This window comes from Carcharhinus amblyrhynchos, chromosome 3 (genome assembly GCF_965287045.1).
Source record: "Carcharhinus amblyrhynchos chromosome 3, sCarAmb.v2.hapA, whole genome shotgun sequence".
In the NCBI taxonomy this organism is placed as follows: Eukaryota; Metazoa; Chordata; class Chondrichthyes; order Carcharhiniformes; family Carcharhinidae; genus Carcharhinus; species Carcharhinus amblyrhynchos.
The window spans coordinates 29,424,701-29,451,376 of NC_137326.1; the positions used below are offsets into that span (position 1 = coordinate 29,424,701).

The window sequence follows — 26,676 nt, forward strand, 5'->3', positions numbered from 1 at the left end:
TAATAGCTATTTTTTGACCAAAATGATTTATGGGCATGTGTTTAAAGACTATCATCCAACATCTGGAAAAATGATACATGACTGATATGAAATGGAAATTATGCAGTAAATTCAAAGCCATGTATGGAACCAGAGATCAAATCTTCAATATAGCTTTCTTTCAGTCCCCTTTATCAATTTAATGATGTTTTACAAATGGTTACATTAAGCCGTCAAAGAATGACTGCATTGGATTTCTATGAAGTTGTCCAATGATAGATTCTATTGCAGATTAAAGGCCCCAAATACAACAGCAGCTGGCCAACCTAATGGATCCTAATGTTGTGAAACATGCCCTGGAATTTTCCAGCCACGCTTGCCCCAAAATCGGCAAATCCTGCCCGAGGAAAACGAACCTTTACATGGTCCGCCCCACCCGCTACAATTCCCGTGGCGGGTGGGAAGGGAAAATTCCATGTGTAGTTTCAGTTGTCTGTACAATAATTTGAAAAACAATCTGTACTTTGAGCTTAAACTAATTATATGGTACAGTACAGCATGTAAAATTTATTTTTTTTAGAAAAGGGAGATACTTGTGCTAATATAAACCTATAAGGAAAACAAGGATGGCTTCCTTCTTTAATACCAGTTTTCCTTGAAAGTCAAGTGAATCTTAATTTTAAACATGTAATTCAACTGTCTCTATAGCTGTAGGACTTCTAAAAATTCTAACCACATTCACTGTTTCTATAGCTACACATCTGTGAAGATTAAACTACCTTCTAATTTACAGCTGTTGTCGAGGTCTGTCATTGAACTGGCTATTAAAATCAACAAATGCTGCTTAAAAGAAAGTTTGAGCATGCTAACTCGCAACGTATTGAAATATTTCAGATAACCAAAGCAATTTTGCTTTATCACATTAACAAAATCCACTGGGTGTAATATTTTGGATAGAACCAGCAACCAGAGTTAAATTAAAACAACTTTGTACTATTAATTTGGAAAGCAAGAACCAGTGAGAATTATTCCTCATCTGGGAATCAAAGATATGTTGTAAATCACAAGTGTACTCAGACTATAAAGAGCCAAAAGATTAATAACAACAAGGCTTCTTCTGTAAGATTATATACATTAAGGCACTTCTGCATTAAAATCTGCATGCCTGCTCTGATTAGGTGTTAAGTTAACCATTCAAGACCATAACACACAAACATGATTAAAAAAAGACTACATTTGATTAGACTGATTGTGTACATGTCAAATGCTTCCTGCTGCAAGACTAACTAGATTGAGAAGTTGGATTCAAGCATTCCCAAAGTCTTAAATCTGGTTGGCATTAAATTATCTCAGAGACAGAGGCGTCTTTATGCCGTACATGTCAGCATCTCTTTTGGGTGATCCACAACAATCCGAATCATTTGTACCTTCACACACCCAAGAGGAAGACTCCAATGTCAGATCATGCACCTTTCTCAACTTGAAACGATTAGCAATTAGTAGCTTATTGACCCGTACCAAAGTATACTAAATAGCATTCCTTGGAAAAGTGGAATTGTTCTCAGATCTTTGAATGCAAATTTGTTCATTCCACCCAATATTCATGAGAATGTTTCATAGTGAAGGAAAAAATCTGGTTGCTCTAAATACAGATGCTGGGTTATTAAATATTTACACATTTTAAGCTCCTCCAATTTCCTTGGGATTAGTTACTGCTTGATAGGCTACAAAGCCATACAGACAGTAAGATCCTGACAACCATCAACTTAGAAATCCAGTGAAAGCTGACTAACAGCCTCAGAAGTGTTGACATGGCCCCCGAAAAGTGGTCAACTCAAAGCCTTGAATACAGACTGATAACACTTGATAATGGATTGCACTGCAAATGCAGTAGGATACTAGCAGACCATAACTTAAGGCAAATATATATGTAACATTTGGTCACTTGTGTTGTAGCTACATAATGGTGCAGTTTACAGCAATGTCAAAATATAAAAATTGCTGAAGGTGTGAGAAATTTATTTTCAGGGAGGAACTCCAGAGGATTTTCATTTTCAATACTTCTTTAAGTATTTCCCAGCTCCATTCAATAAAAAAAAACTTCCCTGGGGAGGATAAATTTAAAATAAATGGCAACTTAACAGGCAGCTCACAACCACCTTTTCAAGGAATGGGCAACAAAAGTGTTGGCCTAGTCAGTGACATCCACATCCCATGGAAGAATTTTTAAAAATTAATGCCTTCTACTAACATAATGGACAAAGAAATACCATGTGAAGGAATGAATTATTCACACGCTAAAGTAATAATAATTCCTAACTCTCCTGAAACTGTTGAAATTACTTATTTTCTTTAATTTAGTTACAGTTAGAATGTAAACAGGCATGGAGAGCTGAATTTTGTGTTATCAGGAACATCTGACTGACTCTCCTTTTTTGGGGGTCGAGGGGGGATTGACCTGAGCCTGGGGGACGGGGGGTGATCAGCCAGGGTGTGGGGCATAACCTGGGGGGGGGGGAAGGCATGTTTGCCCAGAACAGAGAAATCTGCGCATGTGCAATAGTGCCCTCCAGTGTGAGCAGCCAGCTTTCCAGTGAGATTAGACTCCATCTGCTCCCCCTATTGACATGAATCACATAGTGCAAAAAACGGAGGCAAATAGTGCCACAAGATCATGTGTGAAAGCTCGCTAAAAAAATGGATGCGATTCTCTCCCATTTTCACACTGGCTCAGCACTTAGAACTTTTTTTTTTGGTAACATCGCCCGAGTGTTTAATTGTATTCGAGTAGTGGGCATTGTCTATGGATCTAGTTGTGCTCCTATATTTATAGGAGCAGACTGAAACTGAGGTTGTTGCTTTTGGAAGTGCATGTTTATATTAGAACATAGAACACTACAGCACAAACAGGCCCTTCGGCCCACAAGCTGCGCCGATCACATCAACACCCACCAATCCATAGACCTATCTATAACCCCCAATCCCATTAAATCCCATATACTCATCCAGAAGTCTTTTAAAAGATCCCAGCGAGTTCGCCTCCACCACCACTGACGGCAGCCGATTCCATTCACTCACCACCCTCTGAGTGAAAAACTTACCCCTAACATCACCTCTGTACTTGCTTCCCTGCACCTTAAATCTGTGTCCTCTCGTAGCGACCATTTCAACCCGGGGAAATAGCCTCTGAGAATCCACCCTATCTATTCCTCTCAACATTTTATAAACCTCTATCAGGTCGCCTCTCAACCTTCGTCTCTCCAGGGAGAAGAATCCCAGGTCCCTCAACCTATCTTCATAAGGCATGCCTCCCAATCCAGGCAACATCCTTGTAAATCTCCTCTGTACCCTTTTCAATAGCTTCTACATCCTTCCTATAGTGAGGTGACCAGAACTGCGCACAGTACTCCAAGTGGGGCCTGACAAGGGACTTACAAAGTTGCAGCATTACCTCCCGACTCCTAAACTCAATCCCTCGATTAATGAAGGCCAGTACACCATACGCCTTCTTGGCCACATCCTCCACCTGCGAGGCCAATTTAAGAGTCCTGTGGACCCGGACCCCAAGATCCTTCTGCTCTTCAACACTGCTAAGACTCCTGCCCTTGATAGTGTACTCGTTCATCCCATTGGTCCTGCCAAAATGGACCACTACACATTTATCCGTGTTGAAGTCCATCTGCCACTTCTCCGCCCAGTCTTGCATCCTATTTATGTCCTGTTGCAACTTCTGACATCCTTCCAGACCATCCACAACACCACCGACCTTCGTGTCATCGGCGAACTTACTAACCCATCCCTCCACTTCCTCATCTAGGTCATTTATGAAAATGACAAACAGAAAGGGTCCTAGAACAGATCCCTGGGGCACTCCATATTGTATGCTGTCAATAAAAATTAATAAAATGTACAAAGATTAGGCTCCTATTCCATCCTTTGCTGCCTGGCTATCCAGATTCTAACTTCCATGAATGTTGGCCACTTTATTGCAGTTGAAGAAGAGTCTGCAACACCTATGTTACAGTAAATAATGCGATCCCAACAACTTTTGCTTAAAACAAATTAAAATCAACTAATGTACAGAACATCCTGACTCGCATGCAAACAAGCCAACGGTAAACATCACACGGTATAACAGTGAATTTCTACATATAGAAATCTAAGCATAAGAAATAGGAGCAGGAGTAGGCCATCTAGCCCTTCAGTCTCATTGTAATTTATCTATATTTATGTTCATGACCACTTTAACCCCACTCTTTATAACAAAATCTCAGTAAGTCCACCAGGAAGTGAAAAAACTACTTCAATAAAGCAAATTCATGCATAAGAGGAAATAGCCTCTCATCTCAAAATGCTGTTGCAATTGGACTTAAAATAAGCCTGCATGTTAGAAATTACCCAAGTAGTATGAGACAAATCAAAAGTTTTTAGAAGCTGCAATTTAGTAGCTGATTATGTACAAATTATTCAGGGACTTATGGTAAAAGAAAACATCTGTAATTGTGATTCTCAAGAACCATCATCTCAACTTTTCCAACTTCAAATTTGTTTACAACCAACATTGGGAAGAAAATAGGTTTAACAGGCTTCAGTTCTGTTCTTAATTGATTTGATTGTTTTAAAAAACCTGCAGTTGTGCCTGCTGACTGATCCAAATGGTTCATATTAATAACCCACAAGGCCACTAAAAACAAATACTAATGTATCTTGTAAAATGCTGACAAGGTGACTCTTGGAGTAAAAAAATGATGACTTGCGTATGTGTTTCTGGCATTTCTCACCTGGGACAGCACTTTGGCCTTACAATTAGTTCCTGTAACCTTGAGAAAAATTCTGCTGCCTGCAGAACATGTGTCAAAGGGAATATTCATTTTCATCAAAAAAGTGATAAATATTGTATAGTTTTATATTTAAACTAATTAGATAAGAATCAGTAATACATCTTCCCTGTTAAAAATCTAAGAACCTACCTCTCCAGAAAATAGCATGAGTTACTGATATACCTGAAGCAAAAATAGCCCACAACACTATAAGACATAGGGGACAGAATTAGGCCATTTATCCCAGAGTCCGCTCTGCCATTCAATTATGGCTGATTTTTTTCCCTCAGCCCCATTCGCTTGCCTTTTCCCCAAGCCCCTTATTAATCAAGAACCTATCTGTCTTAAAAACACTCAATGATCTGGCCTCCACAGCCTTCTGTGGCAAAGAGTTCCACAGATTCAGTACTCTAGATGAAGAAATTCCTCCTCATCTTTGTTTTAAAGGATCGTCCCTTCAGCCTGAGGTTGTGCCCTCTGGTTCTAGTTTTTCCTACTAGTGGAAACATCCTCTCCACATCCACTCTATCCAGGCCTTGCATTATCCTGTATGTTTCAATAAGAGCTCCCCCTCTTTCTTCGAGAATAAAAAGCAGACAGAGGTTGCTGACCCATGATAATACCTGAAGCGAAATGAGCCACAGCTTAAGATACAGGTGTGCCACCACCACAATTCCCCTCCCTGTTGAGTCACTTTCTACAGCCCCACATTTTTAGCGTATTGAAAACCTTGGGCAACAAAGAATACATTAATACAGTCAAAATGCATTTTTAAGTCATTGTTACTTAACCTGCTATTCACAAATAACATTATTTCTAAAACGAAACTGAATCCTTTTACGTCAGTGCTCCTGTCATGAGAACAGAAGTGGGGAAGGTATCCATTTCTATTCTGCACTGTTTGTCTCAGATCTTGTTATCTGAAAAATAATTAATCTTGGAAAAGACACATCAAGCACAAAAATATGTTACTGCAAAATGTATTTTTGATGCAGATAACACCACTCAAAAATGGTCTTGAGATGATTCAACTGTAAATTCCATCGGAATTAATTTTCAGACTGCATGTTTTCCACGTTTTTATTATAAATTCCCCTTTCTCCACACACAATGCCACCCCTCAAACATTGTAGCTAGCTGCTGTGCCAATGTTACTACTATTTCGGCAAATTAAGTTAATAAATCAAACTTAATTACGATTTAAAAATTGATATTCAAACTTTTGCCAAACGTGTCCAAACTGGGAAGATAGCGGTCAATCAAGTTTAACTTAGAATAACCAAAGCCAGTTGAAGACGGGAATACACCCAGAGAGAAGTCACTACCACACGGTAGGCACTGTTGCTGTTGCAACATGCTGAAGCTAGAAGGCGTCCTAGTCATGTTTATTCAGAGCATAAAATTCCAGACAGTGTTATAACTCCTTCCTCATGCAAAAACACATGGGGGTTTGAATCAGCAGTGAATGCGTGAATGACGGTTGTGTGGTTGTGAACTGCACACGAAGCTCAACGTTATTTTGCTGAAATTTCCTCCAACAGGCAACAGTGTGCAAAAAAAGACATTGAGTGATTCATAGTGACCTGAATTAAAAGCCAATATAGAGACAGGCTTGCACTTTACACTGCAGCTGTTCAGACCCTCACACTTGATGATTAACTTTGACAGGAAGTGGCTGTTATGTAGGCGCATGAATTATTCTGTATTTCACTACACAGCGCCGAAACTTCCAACACTGCTAGGGAAACCATGTGAAGACAGAGGAATTAATTTAGCAAGAACGGAAAGCGAGAAAGAAGTTGGTTAAAAGGCAAACAGTGATAACTTTAAATACAAAGATGAGAGAAGGCAGCGTTTTAATTCTATTGGGATGCTACTGAAGGGTGTAGGAAATTCTCAGGTAAAAAGGGACAGAAATAATTTCAACATATATCTGCAGGCCAAAATTTGATTGACTGAATGAGTCAATTCAATTTACCACAAAATAAAATTGTACTCCAGTCAAGCTTCTCCACCTGGAACTGAGCAAAACTTAGAATCCATAGAATCCCTCCAGTGCAGGAAACCGCCATTCGGCCCATTGACACTCAGCCCCTATTCCTGTAACCCCACACATTTACCCTACTAATCTCCCTGACACTAGGGTCAATTTAACATGGCCTATCAACCTAACCTGCATACTTTTGGACTGTGGGAAGAAACCGGAGCACCCGGAGGAAACCCACACAGACACGGGGAGAATGTGCAAACTTCACACAGACAGTGACCCAAAGCAGGAATTGAACCCGGCGCTGAGGCAGCAGTGCTAACCACTGTGCTGCTCGGTTTTAAAACTTAAAACACACACACAGCAACATGTTAATGGACGGCTATCGTCTCACATCTGTAGAGTTATCAGTCTGGTCTTTTTATTGTACCCTACTGTAACACCTTTCCACTGACAGCCTGATTAAATCTGCATAAGTTCAGCACAGGAGATCAATGAGTAGATTTGGAATGAAACTGACAAGTAAATCAATGCTGTAGGTTGGAGATTCCAATCAGTAGATCCTCCCTATAACAGGTACATTCCCCATTTAAAACTGTCAATTCCCATTAAGGACCAATCTGAGATGGTTTTATGCACAAAGCAGCCAAAGAAAAATTATGCACTGCAAGTAGATTAAAACAAATATATCTGGAGTCCATTAGACCTGTAAACATAAGGAAGGAAACTTAAGGTTCGTCTCGTCTCACCAGTATGTGTAGTTATATTCTGTTTTAGTATTTAAAAGAACACACACACCCATATGGAAACTGCAAAAGGTTCACACAATAAAATTCCTATACTTTTTCCCCAGTCCAGGAGGGCTAGACAGCTATCCCTCCCCCTCTGCTGGCTGCCAGGCCTAATCCTCAAAGGGGTTGCACATTACTGTATAAACAAAGTACAAACCGCTGAGTGAAGCAGCCAGGATGGAAGTGGCAGACTTTGGAAAGCAGAGAGGATTTCACATCAGCTGTTGTCTGGATCGGAGACTTCAAAAGACATTTTTTTAAAAAAAAGAGAGACATGGAGAAACACTGAGCAGTTTTCATTCTGAACAATGGAATGGAGTGGGGTTACTATAGCCAGTTAGTGGGGAGGGGGGGGGGTCCAAAGATTACGAGGGGAAAGGTTTTTGACAGCTAAATAGGACTGTCATTGTGAGGGAATGTTAAAGCTATTCCTTCACCTTACTTTGAAAGTAAACAATTGCAGAATTATGCCAAGTTGACTACTTTCGAGTTTCACTGAAAATATTTTTTTTGAAGTAACAAAGCAGTTTACAATAGAAAGAGGGAGGCTGATCAAGTACCATTCCTCCAGCCTTGTATTGGGAAGTTCAATCGCTGACTTCACCATCTCGGCTAGTCGACACAAAGCAAGTGTTATCACACCCAGACTAAACACAACACGGTACCTCGGTCTCTTTAACACTGGAGCTCACAGTCTGCACTTCCAAGGCGCAGTTTGTCCTCTTAGCGGCCACACAATATGGGTAATCCTTGGCCACCATGGTGGCGGCTGCAGAGAGCCGAGGAGAGTTCACAGCTGAGGAGAGAGTCGCGCGAAACTCGAGAGTCAGGTTGTGCCTCGCAGCCACGGTGCAGCCGGGCGCCCTGCGGTCGGTGCTCTGCTTGCTGCCCTCAGCCCCGTGCTCCGCTGCTCCCCTGCAGCACCATCCGTCTGGGGAAACAGGCTGCTGCAGCTGAGGAGCGGGCGGACTGGGAAAGCCAGTCAGACCGAACAACCCGCCCACAGGCTGAGCGAGCCGGGGAGGGGGGGAAGGAGGAGGAGGCGGGCCACTCACTCTGGAACCGGATCGACGGAATGGAGCAACTTGCTGGAACCACACACACAGCAACCGAGAAAGCAGACACAAACTTTCCAACCAAGTTCAACAAATCCTGCTTCTCTCTGCACTTCTCGCCCCCCTGACAACACGCTGTAGTTTGATTCTGGCAGCAAGGGGCTTTCCTGATTTTGTTACTTTTACAACTTGATACAGAAAAAAACGCCAATTGTGAAGTTTTGTTACATTGTGTCTCTGTTTCTAAAGATCGGAGGTGTCCCTCTCGGCTCCATCCCTCTTCAGCTGAATGTCAAGCCTGGGCTGTCAGTGACACTGAACAGGAGCCCAGGGATATCTCTGCCAGTTCTCTCTCCCGCCCTACTCCCAGTCCAAATTCAGCTGACAAGCAATGAAAAACCTGGAGCGCCCACTGTCAAACCCATAGGTGTGAATCAGCACCTTACGGTGCCACGCTCCTGGGCCACTCTCTTTTTAACTTTCCCATCCTCAGCTTCAATTAAGAAGCTTGTTGATCAGATTTATTTTGAGTTATTGATCCTTGAAGGCTTAGTGATCAAACTCTTGCCGAGTTTGCTGCACGGCCAGCAACCTCTGTACGATCAGCAAGTCAGCCAGGAGAGAATTAGGCAAAACCCTGGTCGCTCTCCTATCATTTGAACTCAATGAGGTCAGATTTACTTTCACTCTGATGCTCAACAGTCATTATCAGGTTTCAAGAATGTAGTGTGGCGACTCAGGTCAATGAAAGACTACAGGATAGGAATGAGGAGGAAAAAGTGTCCCATTGATTGAGACCCTCTGTTTTCTTCTTCATCCTTCAATAACTTTTGATTTGATTTATTATTGTCACTTGTATTAATAGTGAAAAGTATTGTTTCTTGCGTGCCACACAAAACATACCGTTCACAGAGAAGGAAACAAGAGAGGGCAGAATGTGGTGTCACAGTCATACCTAGGCTGTAGAGAAAGATCAACTTAATGCAAGGCAAGTCCATTCGAAAGTCTGACTAGCAGGGAAGAAGCTGTTCTTGGGTCGATTGGTACGTGACCTCAGACTTCTGTATCTTTTCCCGAAAGAAGATGGTGGAAGAGAGAATGTCCAGGGTGCATGACGTCCTTAATTATGCTGGCTGCTTTGCCGAGGCAGTGGGAAGTGTAGACAGAGTCAATGTATGGGAGGCTGGTTTGCATGATGGATTGGGCTACATTCATGACCTTTTGTAGTTTCTTGAGGTCTTGGGTGGAGCAGGAGCCATACCAAGCTGTGATACAACCAGAAATAATGCTTTCTATGGTGCATCTGTAAAAGTTGGTGGGAGTCATAGCTGACATGCCAAATTTCCAAATGGACACTTCTCAAAACTGTGTCCACTGTTCCCACAATTCTCTCTCTGAATCAAGTTTCCCTCCTGAACAAAGACCAAATTGTCCCAAATCAGACACATTTGACATTCTGTAATTATGGTGTATTATTCTTCCACAATCTTTCTACAGCCTTTGATACAGCTGACTATAACATGATTTTCTAATGTTTCTGCTTTATTCACCTCACTGCTATTGCCCCTGTTTGGTTTCACACTTACTTATCAGATTGTAGTCAGACGGACAATCTTTAGCAATGGCTTCTCATTCCACAATGTGGAAATGGACTGGGGTAAACACAGTAAGAACACCAGGTTGAAGTCCAACAGGTTTATTTGATAGCAAAAGCTACTAGCTTTTGGAGCGCTGCTCCTTCATCAAGTAAGTGCGAGTTCTGTTCACAAACAGGGCATATAAAGACACAAATGTTCCACCCCAGCACCATTATCAGGAACTTCCCCAAGGATCATTTTCTTTACTCTTTTGTGGGTTGTGGGCATCATTGGCAAGGCCAGCATTTGTTGCCCATCCCTAATTGCCATTGAACGGAGTGACTTGTTAGACCTTTTTTGAGGGCACTTCCAAGTCAACCGCATTGCTATATTCTGGAGTCATATGAGGCCAGATTAGGGTATTTGTGAATGCTATTGACAGGAGGCAGGAGGTCAGTTTAAGAAGCCCTGATTTCTCCTCCTCCCAGCCCCGCTCTTTTGGTGTGATTCCAATTTCCTATTGATAATCCGATAGCAAATTCAAAATAGGATGAACTCAAAGGGTTAGTTTATTTGCACACACTCAAATGTGGGTGGACTGTGGCAACATTGTGTCCTTCTCATTCATACAGTAAAAGAGAGGTAGTGAAAGGTAAAGATAACATAGAAACAATAAGAAGTCTCACAACCCCAGGTTAATGTCCAACAGGCTTATTTGATAGTACAAGCTCTTGGAGCAGTGCCCCTTCATCAGGTGAATGGACGATTTAGTTCACAAACAGGACATATATAGATACAAACTCAATTACAAGATAATGGTTGGGATATGAACTTTTACAGGTAATCAAGTCTTTACAGATATAGACAATCTGAGTAGAAAGAGGGTTAAGTACAGATTCAAGAGGTGTGAATTGCCTCAAGCTGGGATAGTTAGTGAGATTTTGCAAGCCCAGGCAAGTCATGGGGCTTATAGATAGTGCGACATGAATCCAAGATCCTGGTTGAGGCTGTCCTCATGAATGTGGAGCTTGGCTATCTGCTCAGTGACCCTGTCATGTGTCTTGAAGGCCACCTTGGAGAATGCTTACCTGAAGATCAGAGGCTGAATGCCTTTGACTAATGAAATGTTCCCCAACAGGAAGGAAACACCCCTGCCTGATGATTGTCAAGAAGTGTCCATTCATTCATTGTCATAGTGTCTGCACAGCCTCCCCAATGTACCATACCTCGGGCATCCTTTCTTGCAGCATATCAGGTAGACAATGTTGGCTGAGTCTCAAGAGTATGTACCGTATACTGTGGATGGTGTTCACCCGAGATGATGGGATCCATGTCAATGATCTGGCAAGTCTTGCACAGGTTGTGGCAGGGTTGTGTGGTGTTGTGGTCACTGTTCTCCTGGAGGCTGGGTAATTTGCTGTCTACAATGGTCTAATTGAGGTTGCGCAGTTGTTTGAAGGCAAAGTCTGGGGATGGCCTTGGCGAGATATGCATCTTCATCACTGACATGTTGAATGCTTTGGAGAAGATGTTGTAGCTGTGACGAGGAGTGTTCCTGGTTCAACTGCTCCATGGGTGCTGAGTTTCTGTAAGAAGTCTGTAGTGTCATGACAGAAGCTGGGGATTCATTGCCCAGTACTTCCCTGGAACGGTGAAGCTCGACAAACACCAGGCAGGAGTGTTCCCATCATGTCGGGAAACACTTCAGCAGTCAACGGCATTCAGCTTCTGATCTTCGGGTAAGCGTTCTCCAAGTCAGCATTCAAGACACACGACAATGCAGAGTCGCTGAGCAGAAACTGATAGCCAAGTTCCGCACACATGAGAACACCTTCAACCAGGATCTTGGGTTCATGTCACACTATCTGTAACTCCCATGACTTGCCCTGCTTGAAAAATCTCGCTATCTGTCCTGGCTGGAGACAATTCACACCTCTTGAACCTGTGCTTAACCCTCACTCCATTCACATTGTCTATATCTGTAAAGACTTGATTTCTGTTAAGACTCGCACTCCAATCATTATCTTGTAATTGAGATTGTGTCTATATGTGCCCTGTTTGTGAACCAAATCCTCCACTCACCTGATGAAGGAGCAGTGCTTCAAAAGCTTGTGCTACTAAATAAACCTGTTGGACCTTAACCTGGAAAGACTTCTTACCGTGCCTACCCCAGATCAACGCCGGCATCTCCACATAAAAACACAGAAACAAATGATTGTTTCATATGAGTCCAGATTCAAACTCCACTGGTGTAGTGTTTCACAGAGTTTGGCAGGTTGAAATTTGATGCTGGATAATTAACTTTTCTAATAGAGGTGACTTCCACAATGAGATAGGCACGCAGAAATAAATCAGTTGTTTAAGTGATGGTACAGAGATTCTGGTAGAAAGAGCATAGATGGAGGCCAAGCATTCAAACTTGGACACAGCCCATTTTTGTGCTGCTGCTTGGATGATGTGAAAATGGCAGACTGAGATTTCTTAGTACCACAAGGCAAGATTATTGGTCCCATCAGCTCGGTGTGGATTTGACAAAGGTTGAAATTGTTAGTGTTCCAACTATTAAGTTTTAAAGGGATGTTGTGAGGTCCTTTCTCAGAGTAGATGAATCAACTCTGGTTGGCCAGGCCTGGCTTACAAAATGTAGAAAGCCTTTGTATAGTTCTGTTTGAACTTGGTCTCTGAAGCACACAGGGGATCATTAGGGTCTCTTCAGAGATAATGAGGTGTCAGTGACTGTGAAATTCATTCATTGTTGAGGGTCAGATACAGACATAGCTTCAGTCGTTTTAATTAGGTCTTTGTCCAGTTTTTAAAAAATTAGAAATTAGCCACGAGGATGTCTATTTTTAAATACGTATAGAAATATACAGCATGAGGTCTTAGCTCCCTGACATGAACCAGATGGTTTATTTTCTCCCAACAATTAATTATTGTTTCACTGTCACCATTACTGAGATTGGCTTTCAATTTCAGATTTTATTAATTGAATTTAATTTCCACCCACAGCCATGGGGGGATTTGAACCCATGTCCATAGAGTATTAGCCTCGGCCTTTAGATTACATAAGAACATAAGAACATAAGAAATAGGAGCAGGAGTAGGCCATCTAGCCCTTCGAGCCTGCCCCGCCATTCAATAAGATCATGGCTGATCTGTCGTGGCTCAGTTCCACTTTCCCGCCCTCTCCCCATAACCCTTAATCCCTTCTCTTATCAAAAACCCATCAACCCGCTTCTTAAAAATATTTAGCGAGGCAGCCTCCACCACTTCAACGGGCAGAGAATTCCAGAGATTCACCACCCTTTGAGTGAAGAAGTTCCTCCTCAACTCCGTTCTAAACCGCCTCCCCTTTATCTTGAGGCTGTGCCCCCTAGTCCTACTGTCTTTTTTGAGCGGGAAGAGTCTCTCCACCTCTATCCTATCCATCCCATTCATCATCTTATACGTCTCAATGAGATCTCCCCTCATTCTTCTAAACTCTAACGAGTACAAGCCTAGTTTATTCAGCCTCTCCTCATAGCTATTCTGGTGAGATTATCATTATGACACTGTCTCCCCTGTCTCACCTTCCCTCCTTTTCTTCATGTACATGCTTCCATTAGAATTTTCTGCAGGTATGGTGCAGTCCCCACAAAAATATGGATGATGCCAAGCACTATCTTTCCATTACCTCCCTTATTAATCTGCTAGTTCAACATCAACCTCAGATGAATCACAATTTTGCTCAGCTAAACATCGAGATGAAATTGTAATTATCACCTTTGGTATACTCTATATCCATGCCACTGATTCCATGCCCCTCCCCAACCATAGTCTCAGATTATACTTGGCTATTTGCAATCTTGGCATCCGATTCAATGCAGGCTGAGCTATTAACCTCAAATCTTGTCCATCATACGATGCCTATTTCCATCACCATTGTATTGCCCTGTTTCACGCCTCTGGTGGCCAATAAAATACTGAAATGCTCTTTTAAGGTCTTTTCAACTCCAGACTTAACCATTCTAATGTTCATTGAATCATAGTATCCCTACAGTGCAGGAGGCAGCACTCGGCCCTTGAATCTGCACGGACCACATTCCCACCCAGGCCCTATTCCTGTAATTCCACATATTTACCCTGTTAATCCCCTAACGCTAGGGTCAGTTTAGCATGGCCAATCACCCTAACCCGCACATCTTTGGAGTGTGGGAAGAAACCGGAGCACCTGAAGGAAACCCACACAAACATGGGGAGAACATGCAAACTCCACACAGACAGTGACCCAGGGCCAGAATTCAACCCAAGTCCCTGGTGCAATGAGGCAGCAGTGCTAACCATTGTGCCATCTCACCATATTCTCCTGCCAGATCGCCAAGTCTCCACAAATTTTGGTTTATCCAAATCTTGTGTCCTAAGCCACACTACAGCTCTCTCACATGTTGCCCTTCTCCCTGTTATGATGATTAATTTATACTGTTACGATTAGCTTATCGTGTCCTCTGGCTGGGGACGGGAAAACATAGCTGCAGCTCCGACTCCTGTTTACTCTCTTGTACAGAGTTACTGAATGGCACACGTATAATCAGGCTGGAACTGGGATCTAAGAGATTTTATGGTTTGGCTGAACATTTGCCATAAAAAATGCTAAAAATAACATTGCAATTGCTAAACAAAGATCATGCAGACAGTTGCAGGAACTTCGTCAACCATGGAAATAGTGTTAAGATTCTGACTGAGATGCAGAGATAATCTAACACACTTAGATTCCAAACTAACACAACGGAGGGAGAAAAAAATAATGATAATGCAGATTCTACCACTGGACACACAATGAGTGGCAGTGCCTGCAACCAGTGTAAGTTATAAGATCTAAGAAATAGGAGCATGAGCTGATCATTTTGCCCTTATAGCCAGCTCTTCCATTCAATCAGATCATGGCTGATCATTGACTTCAATTCTATGTTCTTGCACTGTTTGCACATCTTTTGATTCTCTTAGTATCCAGAAGTCTACTGATTGCTGTTTTGAATTTGTCAGTAACTCAGCCTTCAAAGCTCTTTGGATAACTCTAAAGATTTGCATTCTTTTGGGAGAAGAAATTTCTCCTCGCCTCAGTCCTGAATGGCACTCAGGAAATCACAGGCTTGGAGTTTGTGATTTCATATTTATTTTAATTGGTGGGAAATCGTGAGCCAATTGGTTAAACATTAGTTCCATTTGAATTTGGTCTCTGAGGCCGGAAATCTGAAATAAAAATGGAAGATGATTGAAATGCTCAGCAGGTCTGGCAGCATCTGTGAAGAGAGCAACAGTTAAAGTTTCAGGTCTGTCTCCTTCCTGCAATTGCACAAAAAGGTCCAAGGTGCAGGGCTACTTGCTGAGGGATGCACTAAAGCTTGGGGCAACCACTGCAGAGGCGCAATGGGAAAAGATTACTGTCTAAGATCTGTCAACCGATAGTACCAAGGGGACAGGTATTGTATAGAACCCCTTGGGCTGTCTGACTCACACTGAATGTATATGGTGATCATTACACGTATTACAATTGTACTGAAGCAGCTCAGCATGCAACTTGATCTAATGTGAACAACTTAAACGCCATTGCACCTTTTGTAATGAGCATTTTGAAATATCTGCGATGTTCCTTTGATTATATTGAAGCATCTCAAGAGTGCAACATAATCTATGTAGAAAATCTGAATATTATTGCACTCTCTGAGCTGGCTATTTTTAAATGTTTGGAATGTTCTTTCAGATATTTTACAAATAAAGTATATTTTTTGCAAAAAAAAGGAAAATGGAAGAGAGGGGAACCTGTATGTTTAACATGGGTAAGGAAATGTCCTGCTGATTACCCTCTTCTATCCTCCAACATCTGATGAATTGGTACTCTTGTACATCATTTGGAAGAAGCACTGAGGATAGCAACAGCACAAATGTGCTGTGGCTGAGTGACTTCAATGTACACCACCAAGGGGAACTCAGTAGCATCACTCCCACTGAGTGATGCTACCCCACACTCTGGGCAGGTGGTAGAGGAACCAATATATGAGTATAAAACCTATTTGATCTCATCCTCACCAATCTACCCGTCAGAGTTGCATCTATCCATGTCAATATTGATAGGAGTAATTACCCAAAAGTCCTTGTTGAGACAAAGTCCTGTCTTCGTAATGAGGATACACTCTTATGAAATGTGATTATTAAGCTGTTAATGAGATAGATTCAGAGTAGATCTAGCAGCTCAAACCGGTCATCCATTAGATACTCTGGGATAGCAGCAGCAAAATTGTATTTCACCACCATTTGTAACCGCACAGTCTGGTATTTCCTAACTCTACTTTTACCGTCAAGCCAGATAGCCAATATTGGTTTAAGGAGGGGTGTCAAGGGCCTTGTTAGGAGCGGAATCCGGTACATCTAAAAAAGATATACCAAACTGGTGAAGCTACAACAAACATATTGAAGAATGGAAACAGCATGCTATATTCAAAGTTAAGTGAGCTCACAACTAATGGACTGGATCTACAATCCAACAAAATGGGGTTATGGGTGAGGGTGGACAATCAAACAAGTAACAAGACGATAGGTTCCATAAACTTCCTCAACTTCAAAGACCCAACGTGTCACCACAAAAGATAAGGTTGAATCAATTGCAATCATGTTCAGCCAAAAGTGTGAGTGGATGACCCACCTCAGTCTCTGTCTGAGGTTTCTGCCATTATTAAAAAATTAGATTCACTCCATATAATATTAAGAAATGGCTGACCTCACCACATATAAAATCTATATATTCTTCTGGCTGCAGTGCTAAAGAATTGTGCTCCAGAACTAGCTGTGGCTGCAAGGGAAGGTCAGAAGCTGCAGCAACTGACTCATCTCCTGACTACTCAAAGCCTGTCCACCATCCACAAGACACAAGTCAGCAGTGTGATGGAATACTCTCCACTTGGCAGGTACAGTGCAGCTCCAGCAACACTCAAGAAGCTCGACACCATTCAGGACAAAGCAACACACTTGACTGAAACCTCATCTATCGCCTTAATTGTTCAGTCTCTCCACCACCAATGCTCAGCAGCAGTAGTGTGTGTCATTCTACAAGATGCACTGTAGCAACTTGAGGGTTTCTTCAAAAGCACCTCCCAAATCTGCCTAGATGGGATCAACACTGCCTCTAATTTCACACACCAAGCTGATTTGGAAATGCAGTTACTTGTCCTTCAAAATCCTGGAACTTCCTCCCTTAGAGCATTAGGGGGGAAATCTTCACAACAGACTACTACAGTTCAGTAAGGTGGCTTACCGCCCCCTTCTCGAGGTCTGTAAGGGATAGGCAATAATTTTTGGCTTTGCCAGCGGTGCCCACATTCCATGGATACATTAAATCTGGCACGGCAGCTGGGTGGCACGGTAGCACAGTGGTTAACACTGCTCCCTCACAGTGCCAGGGACCTGGGTTCGATTCCTGGCTTGTGTCACTGTCTCTGTGGAGTTTGCATGTTCTCCCCATATCTGCATGGGCTTCCTCTTGGTGTGCTTCGGTTTCCTCCCACCTTCTGAAAGATGTACTGGTTAGATGCATTGACCCAAACAGGTGATGGACTGTGGCGACTAGAGGGATTTCAAGTAACTTCTTTGCAGTGTTAATGTAAGCCTTACTTGTGACTAATAAATAAACTTTATTTTTACAAGAAACACAACCAGTCCTTATATTCTTTATCAGGCATTTCTATTCACATTGCAAATCTTGCAACATGAAAACCCTTTAAGTTACAAATTAAAGTTACAACAGGCGAGCAGAAATTGACCATTATATAGCTGAATTCTGTTTACAGGAATGTCACCTAATTGGATTGTCCAATTGCATTTGTATTCACCTCAATTAACCTGTAGTAGTGAGCAGGGTGATGACAAAATAGTTTGACAGACAACATTTTAGTAACTAACCAACAGATTCATTGTCCAGGCAATAATAAAGACTGATTATGACAACCTCCAACACTCCTGTTGATAGCTGCATCTCATTATCCTGATCAGAAAGTGACAGAAACAGGACAGAAAAAAAATGCTTCTGTTGTTTTTGGAAACATTAACAAAATCACACAACTGAATGGGATCATGTCTGTAATGGTTGACTGCAAAAATCAAGGGATTTGTTGTGACACAGGGTTACTGTTGGATATAGCCTGCTTCTAATGCTCAATGCTCAAACTCAAATAATAGAAACCACCAAAGCAACCAGAGTGCACCTATGTGAACCAATCCCTGGCACGCATTATTGACTTCAGGAAAGGAATGATTGAGGGCAAAATAAAGCAAATGTTTGGTGGTGCCTATCATTGGGGGTTTCTCCCCTTTTCATCTTTCCATTGCTAACACAACTAGGATGAGCAAGGTGCAGCCCAAAACCAACCCTAAAAGCAGGAAAACATGTCCCCAACCTGCCATGTCTGCACCCTTTGCTATTTAACAGTAGCGAGTTGTACAAGTAATACTGGAGCTTGGAGAGGTGGGGGATACTTTATTAACATGTTCAAATCAGGCTCCCACAGTGTAACTGGAAAAGTCCTTTTACCTGGTGGATACTGGGGTTCTGGAACTTAATATCTGAAAGGGTGGCAGAGCCAGAATCCCTCATCACATTTACAAAATATTTGGATTTGTAGTTTAAGTACTGTAATCTGCAGGACTACAAAGCAAGAGCTGGAAAGTGGGTTTAGGCTGGACGGCAGTCACAATAGGTGGAACAACTATCTCTGTGCCATAAACTTTCCATGGCACTGCATGTTTGGAACATTAAGAAACAAGAGCATGACCTTTCTCTTACCTCCCTGAGGATTACCTTTAAAGCAAATTAGTTCTGCCAAGTGAATTTAATCACCTCCATGATTCCATTCTATTGAATAAGCCAACTGAAAATCTAATAATAAAAACAAATATACATACCACTTTTTTCATAAACAAGCACTGGATTGATAGACACTTTTTCTCCCCACCCCACCCACACAATAGAATTTTTGATCTTCTACTGTATTTCAAAGCACAAGGGTAACTTTTCAGAAGCTACTTTACATACACCAGGGCTTGTAGGATGATAACTGGCCACTTTCACAGAATTGATGAGCTAGCCTCACCAACGAAAGGGGGAGTATTTGCAATAATCCCTATTAAAAACCATTACAAAACAAACATCTCAGGCTGTGTGAAAATACTATCAAGGCCGCCCTGTTAACAGCTTTAACATAGGAGTTCTTTGATGCATTTTAAATCCTCAATTTACAGCTTACAGAAAAGACAAGGAAACTGAAATGGTCAAGTCTAATCAACCTGATAGTTGACATGCTGTGAAAATAAATCTTACATTCCAATCATTGTTTTGTAAATTGGGTTTGTGTTTTTATATGCCCTGTTTGTGAATAGAACTCCCACTCACCTGAAGGTGCAGCGCTCCGAAAGCTAGTGGCTTTTGCTACCAAATAAGCCTGTTAGACTTTAACCTGGTGTTGTGAGACTTCTTACAAAATAAATCTATACACTGATGCTGGAAATAGCTAATGATTGTAGTGAATCTGGCACCTTTTACATGTACTGTTAGGTGTTAAAATATCTGCATAAATTTTATGCAGTTTGCAGATGCTCCACTGCTGAATGTGTCTAGATTATTAGTCAACATTGTGCCTATGGACAGCCATGCTCAGCCACCAGAGGTCCATGCACATCTCACAGAATGTTAGCTGCCTGTGACTACTGAATAACAGGTTGCCACAAGATTATTATTAGCATGTACTCTGGTGATAGCCCGTGACCCCTGTCACGGGAATGTGGCTCAGTTCAGATCATTCAAGCCAAAGCTCTTGCCAACACAGACAGCACAACTGCAGAAGGTGCGAAAACACTCGAGTCCATTTATTACAAAGCTTTGGGTGTGCCTGAATCCTCAGAAAATGCTTGTGCCTGCACTTTAGCTGAGCACCTGGCATAGAAAGAAGTTTACTCTGTGGTACTGAACTTCCCGAATGTCCTCAGGATGATTCAGGGGTTATGGTCTCACATAATGTCAGCATTTTTAACTTCAATATAATGCTTTTTATGGTGCGAGCGACTAAAAGTGAAATTTGGTCACCTAGTTTCAGAATCAAGCACAACAACTTATATTTCTATAGCACCTTTAATGTACTAAAACATCCCAAGGTGCATCACAGGAACATTGTAAAACAAAACATGACAAAGGGCCACATACAGAGACATGAGGTCAGATGACCAAGATCTTAGCCAAAAAGGCAGGTTTTAAGATGAGGAAAATAAGGTAGAGTTGTGGGTAGGTTTAAGGAGGGATTGCCATAGCTTGGGGCTTAGACAACTGAAGGCATGGCAGTCAACAATGGAGCAATTAAAATCAGGGATACACAACAAGCTAGAATGAGATACTAGCGTAAATCTGGGATGGTTGTAGGACAGAATGAGATTTCAGGTATAGGGTGAGGTGATCTAAAAACAAGGACACATGATGTTGCCAATATATAACATTAAGCACAGAGGTAATAGGTGAATGGGATTTAGTGGGAGAGTATTGGATGACCTCAAGGTTAGAGCATAATAAGAACATAATAAGAAATAGGAGCAGGAGTAGGCCATCTAGCCCTTCGAGCCTGCCCCGCCATTCAATAAGATCATGGCTGATCTGTCGTGGCTCAGTTCCACATTCCCGCCCTCTCCCCATAACCCTTAATCCCCTCGCTTATCAAAAACCCATCAACCCGCGTTTTAAAAATATTTAGCGAGGCAGCCTCCACCACTTCAACGGGCAGAGAATTCCAGAGATTCACCACCCTTTGAGTGAAGAAGTTCCTCCTCAACTCCGTTCTAGACACTGTAGAATTTGGAAAACCAGCCAGAAATGCATTAGAACAGACAAGTCTAGAGGTAAAAAGGCAGGAATGAGGGTTTCAGTGGAAGATGTGTTGAGACAGAGATGAGGTTAGGTGATTGTCACGGAGACGGAAACAGGATGTCTTTGTGATGATGCAACAGTATGGCTGGAAGCTCGTCTCAGAATCAAATACAAGGTTGTTGAAAACTGTATCACTTTTAAAAGCTCATTTCCCTTTGTTTCAATGTGCCTCTACCTCCATCCCCAGAAGGGCATCTCCTTATTCCACCAGTTTTCCATTTCCCACTTCAGCCATCCTGTGACAGTTGAGGGATATTGTCCAAAGTAATTTCACCCAAAAAGCATACCTATGCTGGAATATTTTACAGCAAAGAAAAAGTTTAAAATGCATTCAACTGGAGTTGCTGGAATGTAGAAATACACCTGTGCATCACAGAGCTGGAATAATATTAAGAAATATTCAGCTGATAATGGGTAAGAATGTATTCTCATAAAGTCAGGCAGCGGTAATTACAGTGCATGAAGGCTAATTAGAACCATCCTTCTGAACAGCTGCAATACAGTTTGTGGCAGACACAGAAACCTTTGAATGTTTTTCATTCCAGTTTTCTTTGCGTGACTACATTGTGTTTCTGTGCACAACATTACAGGAGGCTGTACAAATCTTTCCAAATCGGAGACCCAAATGCCTTTGAAAATTATATTGCTCCTACAAATTTCCCCAAACCAAAGCATTTAAAAATTGAAGTCTTTCTTTCCTTTGTACATAATTTTGTACAAAAAGTGTGTAAAACATTTGATGGAAAGATATCCCTAACATTCAACCTCTCGGTGAAACAGAACACCAAGAAAAGCAGTGGCAGTTTTGTGGCAGTTTTCCTTTGGTGACCATCGTTGCTGTAGAAAAGTTGGGGAGAAGCTCAAATCAGGCCTCCAGTTAATAGCTTAGCTTCTAAATGTCATCAGGAAGGATCTGTCTAGAAGGCTTGCTGTTTTGGCTTTAAGAGTCCAGCTATGTCTCATATCAGCCTGGCCTTAGCTGTTAACATTAACGCCTGTCCCATTCATTCCTGGAGTACAAAAGAGTAAGGAAGAAACTCCTACTTTGATGATTATCAGGATTGTAATTAAAAGCAATCCAAATAGGAAACTATGTTAATTTTGCCACAGGGCTTTTTTCAAACAACAAAAAGATAAGGGACCTCAATTAGGCAATTGCAAATCACTGAATCCTCTGCCTTTCCTGCAGGAGTTAATTCAGCAAAAGATAACCTTCCGTTTAGATAGGCATTCTTTAATAAGTCTTACGATTAAAGTGAATAGATCACATCCAACTTCAACTTTTGTATTTTTATTTTCAAACACATGGTAGCAGTTTGGTGCAAGTCTAGTGCAGGATGAATTAGAATACTTTGATAAATTATCCAAGAGCATACTCAGTTTAATATTCACATTCCAATTCTGAAGAAAAACACACTATAAACTTCATCCAAGACAGTCTGCTTCTCTAATCCTTTGGAAAACGCAGAATGAGGGGGGCAGCTAGATTTTGTAATCAGCCAGGGAATGCAGGCTTAAAACAAACAACCCTGCGGGGTGTCTCTGCCACCTGCCAACAGTCATGGTCAGGGAACACTTTAAGGTTCAGGTCTGCTTTGAATTTGATCAGTGAGGTGAGGGTGCCAAATGCTGCAATACTCTGCTGCAGCTCAGCATATCTAGGGCAACTTCCACAAGGCTGGTGGTTTAGTTTGAGGTTTGAAGTTTATTTATTAGTGTCATAAATAAGCTTACATTAACACTGCAAGGAAGTTACTGTGAAAATCCCCTAGTCACCACACTCCGACACCTGTTCGGGTACACTGAGGGAGAATTTAGTATGGTCAATGCGCTTAACCAGCGCGTCTTTCAGACTGTGGGAGGAAACCAGAGCATCCGGAGGAAACCCATGCAGACACGGGGAGAACATGCAAACTCCCCACAGACAGTGATCCAAGCCAGGAGTCGACCCAGGTCCCTGAAGCTGTGAGGCAGCAGTGATAACCACTGTGCCACCATGCCGCCCATGAAGAGGACAGGATGGACAACAATAAGCTGGCGGCGGGCCACAGATTTTTGTCAGGCCAGAAGGAGTATGACAACTGGATCCACAGTATCTTAAATATCACTTGTCCTGTCTGAATAGCCAGCAGTCTCCTTAAGCACCACTGGTTAGGCCAGTCAATGCCTGGAAAACTGAGCTAGATGACTTTCTGCACATTCTTCCCATTTGTACATGGAAATGGAAAAGGAGTCCTAGAACCAATACAGGACCCAAATGTGCATGGTTCGAATGCGTACATGTGCCTGTATAAAAGCCAGCCTGAGAATGGAATTAGGCAAGGAGTGCCCGAGATGTTCATTCAAACATCCTCTGCTTTTCAAGTGAGAAATGGGTGGCCAACAACTGAAAATCTCTCCCTCTTCCTGATATTAGAAAACGGATGTATAAATATGGAGCTCGTATCTATTCCACTGACACATTATAAAAGGCCTTGCATGGCACAGTGAACCTGAACTCTAAACACTGCTTGAGGAAATGAACAAACTAGAGATCATTTTCACCATTTTTCAGCTGCATCATTATTTTGTAGAAATGAAATCACTGCCTAAGCTTTGATAAAAGCTAGAATAAGGTGCTGGCACAGAACCACAACACAAGTTTGAGGTGAACAGCTTAGTGAGTAAAATCACCATAGGCCCAGATGACCCTAGGCTGCTCTTCCTTTGACGGGGAGAGCTGACTGGTGATTTAACCAGAGGATCACCACACCTCAGGCAAGGGGCAAGGTTGAGAAGATGGGGCTTTCATGAGTAACCACAGCCGGTACAGGAATTGAACCATTGAACCTGCATTGTTGGCGTTGCTCTGTATCACTAACCAGCTTACAGCCAAATGAGCAAAACTGACCCAAGTATCTGAATGTAGTCTTAGCACCTCCCCATGTAAAAAACGAGATACGATGACAAAAGAAACGGCTGTTGGTCACAGTCACATAGTCTTGGTTGACTCAGAGAGCACAGGAGAAGACCTGACTGCACCTTGGCCCATGTTTCTTTTTGACTGCATGTGCTTCATGACTCAGAGGGCAAGAACTTGGGGGAAAAGTAGAAAGGCTCCAAACCAGAGATGTTACCAAGGTGTAGTCAAGGGAACCATTTTTTCACAAAGTTTTTAAAATTTTAAACATGGGTCTACCTGCAGAAATTAGTAACTGACTTTTATAGGCTCACTTATGCTGGAAAATAGGTGATAACAAAATCCTACAACTCCCAAAGATCACCCAACTCAATTTTCAAGCAGGCCTCGAAACAGGCATGGCTCAGTCCTGCCCAAAGCAGGCAGGAATCTTATTAGAATATGTAAATTGGGGTTCTATAATGGACACGTTCTCCATGGACTAGGAGCAGGTTGTGCTCAGGAACATTTCCCATTGATCTCTGGTGGGGAGTGACAACAGTGCTTTAAATGGACAGCTCACTTCAAAAATGGCTGAAATGTTTTCCTCTCAATTTTGTGGGACCAAGAGCAGTAAAAGTGGATCAGCAACAAATGGGCTGTTTTTTTTTGTACGGGCTAAATATTTATTCCAGCTGAGTAACATTTTTTCGAACATTACTCTTTATCAATAATATGTTCCTAACTTTTCAACTGTAATGAAGGATAACAAACAAAATATTGGAATTTATACCCAATTAGGCAGGTAATCAAAAGAGAAAATTCTGGAAAATCTTGGCAAAGGCTCATCTGGACTCGAAACATCAGCTCTTTTCTCTCCTTACAGGCCTTTGAGATTTTCCAGCATTTTCCCTTTTGGTTTCAGATTCCAGCATCTTATGTAACTTGCTTTTATTAGGTTGGTAATCAAGTTTATTTTAGGAAAGATGTTGAAATTATACTTTAAACGTTTTAAAATTTGACCAAAACCTCACAGGCTGCCCTACTATTGGAACACATGATACAAGGCGGACATCACTGAATAAGATTGCTATCGGACGAAATACTCTTGGTAATAAGTTGCATTCAATTCGACTGAGAGATTTATTTTAACAAGCATTCAAATGTAGTTTTGCCTCGGTGCATTTTTGATTAGAGAACATCTGCAGGCAAAATGTTCAGCAATATGGGGCGAGCCATCTTTCAGACTAGATCTGTGTCTCCTGATGAACAGTCCTTTGGAGCTAGAGTTCTTTACTGTTTAAAATCTCGTATAGATCTGTCTAATGTAATATTGCAACATGTGTAAGAAGATCCAAGCTCCAAAGCAAACACAAACATGGTCAACTGGATTTCTTCAACAAAGCAGGAAAAGGCCATGTGCAGACTTGAGCAAAGGCTGGAGGAGTCTGCCTGTGGTTACTGGTCACCAGTAACATCATGGCTGCAGCATTTGAGTGTTTTATTGCCTTCATGGAAAGAATGGTGACCATCTTGGAAAGCACATCCAGCAGAATACTCAATGGTGGCCAGATATGCATTCCGACTTGCACTCCTTTGCGCTAGCCATGTGTACAATGTAGCAATGACAAGGTGAGATGGGGAGGAGGCATCTTGACTACTCTCCACCTGCCCCTTCTCCTTAAGGAGTCAGGGAGTTGCCATCTCACATTGACAGGGGGAGTGCCAGCAAAAGTGCATCATCCTAGGACACTTCAATGGTGCCCTGCCTCTCCACCTTCACTCTGCAAGTGACCCCATCACTTCTAACAGGTCAGACTGAGGAGAGTGCACCTGTACAGGAGACCGATAAGAGGCCTTGGATCACCAGAGGTAAACACAGTAAGAAGTCTCACAACACCAGGTTAAAGTCCAACAGGTTTATTTGGTAGCAAAAGCCACTAGCTTTCAGAGCACTGCCCCTTCGTCAGGTGAGCAGGAGTTCTGTTCACAAACAGGGCATATAAAGACACAAACTCAATTTACAAAATAATGATTGGAATGCGAGTCTTTACAGGTAATCAAGTCTCAAAGGTACAGACAATGTGAGTGGAGAGAGCGTTACGCATAGTTTAAAGAGATGTGTATTGTCTGCAGCCAGGACAGTTAATGAGATTTTGAAAGCCCAGGCAAGTCATGGGGATTACAGATAGTGTGACATGAACCCAAGATCCTGGTTGAGGCTGTCCTCATGTGTGTGGAACTTGGCTATCAGTCTTTGCTCAGCGATTCTGCACTGTCGTACGTCGTGAAACCCGCCTTGGAGAATGCTTATCGGGTAAGTTTTTGGGTTTGATTAATTGAAATTCATTTGTATATGCTGTATTTCATGATGTTGCTAGTTCCTGCATTTAAGGGCATTGCACTTTGTTCCTGGTCAGTCTTGAACACTTAGGCCTATGGATACACCATTTATTGTATCACATCATCAGTCATGGCATCTCTGAGTATCCTGACATGTGAAAGATTGAACCTTGGGGCATCAGTTGTAAAGTTGAGGCCTTGGGATTCATCTGGCACCCATTAAGCATGTTCACCTGGTTTTCATCCCTGTGAGGCTGTTGATGGAGCAGCCGGGTTATTGTTTGTCTGAGTGATGTCCGCACGACAGAGT

The 26,676-nt window shown here is 42.1% G+C and overlaps 1 protein-coding gene across 4 annotated transcripts in view; it reads right to left on the reverse strand.

Moving 5' to 3' along the window:
• The window catches only part of arhgef3 (Rho guanine nucleotide exchange factor (GEF) 3), a 307,012-nt gene that overhangs the window by 34,782 nt on the left and 245,554 nt on the right, over positions 1–26,676 (reverse strand). Inside the window, exon 1 of one of the 4 annotated variants that reach the window (XM_080182731.1) lies at positions 8,243–8,511. The exons of the other annotated variants lie outside the window; for them this stretch is intronic. Coding sequence (XP_080038857.1) covers positions 8,243–8,338 — 96 coding nt within the window. The 5' untranslated portion in view covers positions 8,339–8,511. Of the gene's footprint in view, positions 1–8,242; positions 8,512–26,676 lie in introns of those variants that run through there. 4 annotated transcript variants of the gene reach the window in all.